We start from the raw sequence: 6,574 nt of genomic DNA on the forward strand, positions 1-6,574 counted from the left end.
ACTCCATGTTACAAAACTCACAACAAAGCAACCTATTCCTAAAGCACTAACAACAACTTTAAAATAGCTCTCAGCTATCAAAAATCAGGAGGAACATCTTTATAGCTCACCCTGAAAGGCTTGTTTAAGGAAACAAAATCACCTGCCTTGACTAACTGAGTTGGAATAGGGCACAGCTGCCTTTCCTTAGTCCCTGAGAAGCTGAAATCACACCCAGCTAATATTCAGCTGTTCCTCAACCAGAGACCTATAAGACCACCTGTAGAAACCCAATTCTACAATGAACCCAGATTCTCCCGTCCCCTGTACCTTTTACAGTTATTCACGTGTGTACAAAGTGAGGTTAAAATAGGTGTAAATAACCACCACTTGAACTGGCATGCGTTTCTCCCTCACTTCGTGTTACTGTAGATAACTACATAACTGTCATAATGACTGAGAAGCTGCCTGTACAAGTCCTCAAATTTCAGGGCTTCAGGAGCTGGCCTCACTACCTTTGTATGAATCCTCATCTCTCACCAGAATGATGGGCGTCTGCCCTGTTACAGAAAGAAAGTGAAATAATTCTGAGCTTGTTTATTACATTGTGCACCCTGTTTTGCTTGTGACTACCTACCTCGAAGCAGTTGTGTTGATTTAAAATTAGAGGGCTAGAATTGCTTACTAGGCAAGAAAGACTTTTCACATTCCTCATCCCCTCTTATAATATTGGTGAAATACCAGAAGAGTAATAGCAAACATTGTGAAATAGGATAGGACATCAAAGAAAATGTCCATGCCTCAGAGGTACCCCAAACTTTCCACAGTAGTGTGCAAACCTCCTGTATACTTTGGCACCCAAAGTCTTATGAAATATTTTCTTTGCGTAGTCTAGACATTCATCTCTATATTCTAACTTAAACCTGCAGGAATGCTTCCAGTATAAAATTAGAACAAGTGCTTCAGAAAACAAGAGCTCTATTAGTATATAAAAAAGCTTATGACAGGCAAACTTTAACTTTAATAATAGCCTTATAGTCCACACTAGGATGCTGTTTAGAATCCTGGACATATGTTTAAGTATATTTTCTTGTTTGAATATATCTTAAAATTATTGAATCAACAGCCTACAGAAGTGACAGTAATTTGAATATGACTCATTTTTCGGGTTACAGGATATTAGCTGGATTAAGTGAATCCAAGAAAATCTTTGCCTAAAAAGTTAAAAAAAAAAGATTAAGCTAATTGGCTATAAATGGTGACACCAGGGACCATAGATTCCAGGCAAGATTCTGTGTAGCCATGGAATGAGAGCTCAGACCTTAGGATTCATAGTAATTCATCATTATCTACGTGCTTATCTAGATAGTTATAAAAATGCTTTTATTTCTACACTGTCCATAATCAAGTCTTTGTGCTGGATATTCACAGACTGTTGTGAAGTCCAAATATTATGCTATTTGTCAAGTGTTATCATTGAGAACAACAAGCTGCTGCTTTGAAAGGAATTTTTTCCCCCTGCACACTAAAGGTTTTAAAAATAAACCTTGTACACAAGCAAATGTAACTTTGAGGAAGATTAATGATTATTATAACAGTAGATATTAAAAATAAATGGTATAACTGTATAGAACTCATTGATTTACTCTCTTAATGCTCTCATAATCTTCACATGAGTTTTGTAATTCATATACTGTTTTGTCTTGTGGGTTATCTGAAGCTTGTAAATGTAAGACTGCTGTCAGATTTGTTGGTAAGAAAATCAATAAAATTAGATTGGCTCCACTTTGATTGTTGAAGATGTTAAAGACTATCTTGATGTGGTGTGAAATTGCTGTGATCCTTTACTGAACTCAAGACAAAAAATGTAGTACAGTGTATCTTCTCTGTTACACATTCCTGCAATGGATATTTCATAATGGAGGTCTGTTGCCAACACAGACTAAAAACATGCTACTCTCCTGTAGACCCATTCTTTCCTCAGCTGTAAATTCCAGCACCTGGTATTGCTTTCCTCCATCAGACATGTATTAAGAATGCTGATATCCATTTGACTTTCTATTTCCAGGTGCAGACTCCTATTTTTACCACCTCCTGAATTATATTATTTAAAAGATGGAGATTAAAATAATCCTTCTCCTTTCCCCCATGACAGATACCTATCTGTAATATCCTTTGAGAGATGATTTATATATATGTTTTGATGTAAAAATAAGGATGTGGACATTTCAGGGGATTAATAATATGATCCAGAGTGATGAGTGCTTCAAATCCAATTCAGGTCAGTAGCTGAAAGTTATGGCCATCTAATGACTGTTGTGTGGGCTGTGCTTAGTTGGGAAGCTCATGTTAGCTCCCAGTGGACTAAAGCAATCAGCAAGTAGGCCAAAGACTGGCTAAATATGTAACCTGAACTGCGGGTCAGAGGTGATCAGTTCATATCAGGGTTGAGGATATGAAGAATATGAGGGAGGTTCTTTCAATCCTGTACCTCTTTTCTCGGTTTTATTCTCTAGAAATGTCACACTGGAACTTCCTTTGAGCACTTCCTTCATTTTAAAATGCTTTTCACTTTGTTTCTAGACACAGGATAGGGTTATATTGTCATACAGATATCCAAATTCTTCTTCTGTCCATTTCCCAAGGTAAGAGCTGCCCCATCATGCTTATTTTCCCTATTTTCATTAGAGCAGACAATAGTGCCTATGAAATCACAAAAACCTTTCCAGAGTTGAAGAAATACCTGGTATGCTAGCTAGAACAGGAGGAGATGATTTCAACTGATAAAGTGTTTCTCTATATTTAGTAGGCAGAATCTTGGGGGAAAAAATAGAATGGAATTCATAGTGTTTGATTCCTGCTTTCATCTTCTTAGTTGTTCCATGTATACTATTAGAACCCAGACATCCAGTAAGCTTTATATCAGTGCAATGCATGGAAAGCTGCAGTTTGTGGATACCCACTTGAGATGGAGGGGAACAAGGAACTCACTTGCATAAGTCCTGCAATCTGCTTTCTTATGTACAGTTTTGTGCATAGCCTGTTTATGTAGGCTAACATGCACTGCAGTCCAGTCACCACTTGGGACAACACAATGACCACTTGGGGCACCTATTCTGGATGCCTTGGAACTTAATTACAGTATTCTTATACCTAGTCAGGTCTTAGCTAGCAGCAATGTTAGCTTCCCCTCTTCTGGGTTTTTCACTAACCCTATATTCTTACTGTTGTGAATTTTCTTCCGAATAGCCTATACCTTTGAGCCTAAGCAAACGAAACCTTACAAAGAAATAAAAAGGCTGGAAACAAGATAAACCTGGAAGTTTTATATTTGAAATTAATTTTCTATAGGTTTCCTGCTAGTAACAGTGTTTCACAATGGTATATGTCAAAAAGATAAAGGCTTCCAATGATAATTCGCTAAAAGTAGTAAGAAACACTTATGTGCACTATTTTGAGATTACTTGGTCATCTGTTGTGTTATGTCTTTGAACTGTACTGTCTGTCCAGTTATTTTGCAAGTGAATGCAGAGTGCTAAGTACACTGTCAGCACTCAAAAAATAACAACAACAAAATGGATTGCATTTTCAATCACAAAGTATATTTTAAAGCATTTCCATGCTGTCTACATTTTTAATGCTATATCACGGCAGTTTCAATGTTTGCAACAGCTGCCTTTTTTTCCAATGTCCTATGATCACTTACATATTTAACAACTTCCTCAGTAGCATTAGTAATTCTAGGCATCTTTAGACACCCTTTTCTGAAAACATTAAAAACACAACAACAGATAAACTCCATAAGCATTCAGGGTTACACTGTTAAGTTTCAGGGTGCTTGTTTTCTCCCTTAGAATATCAAGAAAAGAGAAGCAATATATAATCTAATATTTTTAATTTTATGTACAGGAATATAATGTATGACATCTTTGTACATGAAATACATACAGTATTTAAACATTAAAATCAAGCAGATAAGAATTTACATTAGCAATGACATTGACTGATCTGCAGCCCAGTTAATATTTAGTATAGATCTGCATTTTAATGGGGATGCTTTTAATAGTTTACAATCATAGAAACATAGACATTTAAAACAAGACTTTATAAAATAATTTACAGAAATCCTACCATCTACATAGAGAGAAAGTGTTTCTGTGTGGTTTTGTATGTGAATAACAAGGTGGTTGAATGACTTCTCAGCCTTTTAAGTAATAAAATAATTTAGAAGCAGTTCATGCAATATGGAAGCAAAAGAATGGCAGTTTCTTCAAGGTTTCTTGCTACCTTTGCCATCTACTGAGCATCAAATGTGGACTGCTTGACACATGATAATACAACTGCTGGATGCCAATAAAGAGCACCAGGCTCAGCCCCTCCAAACCAGTACTTATGTAAACATAAATATACAAGTTGATATATTTTCTACACAGTACAAATACAGGTCACAACTTCTCAGCTGTGTAAGTAGTCAATCTGTATACTTAAAGTAAGATAACGTTCAGATTAGAGTTCCATATATTTTTATATACAAGGTCACTAACAGAACTTCCTTGTTTTCACTAGTTTGCTCTGATATTTGACTGAATGTCCTCCATGCCCTATGACATAAACATCCAGCAGGTAGGACTTGCCAGGCTGCAGACCTTTAATTGTCTCTGTTGTCACTGCTTTTTGTATATTCTGGCTATGAAAATATTTACAGAGGACTTTTTCTGATTTCTTCCTTGTGTTTGGACCCAAGCACTGGTTCTGTTGTCTTTTCTTTTGTTCTTCATTGTAATTGTCATCCACTTCCTTTCTATAGATGCAAAATTTATTTCTCTCCTGTGTGCCTAGCCATGCCACTGTGACTGAAGAACATGTGCGAAGTTTGTCAAAGGCTTTGATTCTGGTATCTTCGGGGAGAGAAGGAAATGACTGCTTATTAGGTCTTGTTGTAGCCAAAATCTTCAACATGGAGGCACCTTTCTTACTTCCTTTCAGCCTAATTAGATATTTAGCTTTTGGTTTTCCTCTCAGTTGGAACTGACGGACACCCTCAACGTTCTGGGACAAGATAAGTTTTCCACCTCTTCTAACCTGGATCTGCACAGCATCTAGGCATGAATGAACAAAGAAGGTGACCTTTTGGTGTGATGAAACAGGAGCAAACCGTAAAAATTTGGCTCCCTTTCTTTTGATGAATACATCTGTGACTTTTCCATCTTTCAGTTCAACTGTCTTCTGTTTGGCTTCCTCTTTAGTTCGGGCAAAGGTGCCAACATAGGCAGTGCTCATATTTGTGTCAATATTAACTGCAAACATGTCAAAGTAGTATTGTGTATCAGGTTTCAAATCAGAAACTGTGAAGATGTTCTTGTTCCCAATACAAATTTTCTGCAGATCAACCCTCGGCTTTGGAGGAATGTGGCGCCCAAGCTTTGAAGATTTTATGAAGCTACGTTCTTTGCCAGAATTATTTTCTGATGGAAAGCCAAAATGGGCAAAGTCAAATGGACTGAAATCCAGACCTGGTTTTGGAGCCATCATGAAGGCATCATCAGAATTGAGCTTAGCTTCAACAGCACAGAGGCTTTTGAAATTGTGTTCTTTATTGATGACTATACAATATTGAATAGGTTGTTTCAATAAAGATGCTGTAGGAGTTGGTTTCCATGCCAATGTGACTGTTGTGCGTCCAAGCGAGGTGACATCAACTCTCGGATCATAAGGTAATTCAGGATAAGGTTGGTCTGACTCTGGAGTTGTAGTGGCATATACTTTAAAGTGTGTATCTTTCTCTGTTGACAGGAGTTCTAACTGGTACAAGCCAGATGGGGAACTGGAGGACACAAAGTACTCAACATCATTTCCTTTGTAAGAGAACAGCTCTGTGCTTTCTTCATTAATAATCTGCTGTTTCTGCTGCTCAAGTGGTTCTGGTTCACCTAGATTATGACCAAAGAAAAATGTTTGTAAGAAAATATGTCATTATACAGTTCCATGAGAAAATGAAACTCGAATAGCTACTTTAAGTAAAATATCAGAACCAGATGAAACAGGTGGGTATGGGGAACAGGACTTCCAGTCAGAACTAATAATCAGTCAAAAATAGACTGGCTCTGGTAGTTCTTTTTGCTTAAATACCTATTAAATTGTAATATCATTACCTCCAAATACTGTATAGCTCAGAGAACAAGAATGCATTGTTGAATTAGTGTTACAACAATAGTCATCCACATGGTGCTAGTAAGGGAAAAGGTTTTTTTAAATCCATATGTCACAAAAGGTGTCTTACTGTAAAGACACAATCTCTCCCTTTTCCATGGGGCTCCTTAGTTATTGTTTTCTTCTGAATATATTTTCTGACCTCTTTAGTCTTGGAGCCTGTAACAGGTGGGGCCTTCCTGGGGCTAGTTTGATGCTGGTCCGCCCGCCTGTCTCTGGGCTAACCACCTGCCTCTCTTTCCTGCTACGACTTGATAATACATAATTATGGTGTTAATTGGTGGGAGGCTGCCCATTTTTGCACCCCAATGTTTAGGGGGATCTCTGCAGCTCCATTCCACCCCTATACTGCGACCCAAGCCTCGCAGATGGCATCTTAGACAGC

The 6,574-nt window shown here is 37.5% G+C and overlaps 1 protein-coding gene across 1 annotated transcript in view; it reads right to left on the bottom strand.

The window, feature by feature from the left end:
* Positions 1-3,466: 3,466 nt before the first annotated feature.
* The window catches only part of NDNF (neuron derived neurotrophic factor), a 10,364-nt gene continuing 7,256 nt past the window's right edge, over positions 3,467-6,574 (bottom strand). The window contains exon 3 of the mRNA XM_019522043.1: positions 3,467-5,909. Coding sequence (XP_019377588.1) covers positions 4,519-5,909 — 1,391 coding nt within the window. The 3' untranslated portion in view covers positions 3,467-4,518. The remainder of the gene's footprint in view (positions 5,910-6,574) is intronic.

This window comes from Gavialis gangeticus, unplaced genomic scaffold (genome assembly GCF_001723915.1).
Source record: "Gavialis gangeticus isolate Ggan-Ray unplaced genomic scaffold, GavGan_comp1, whole genome shotgun sequence".
Lineage (NCBI taxonomy): Eukaryota > Metazoa > Chordata > Crocodylia > Gavialidae > Gavialis > Gavialis gangeticus.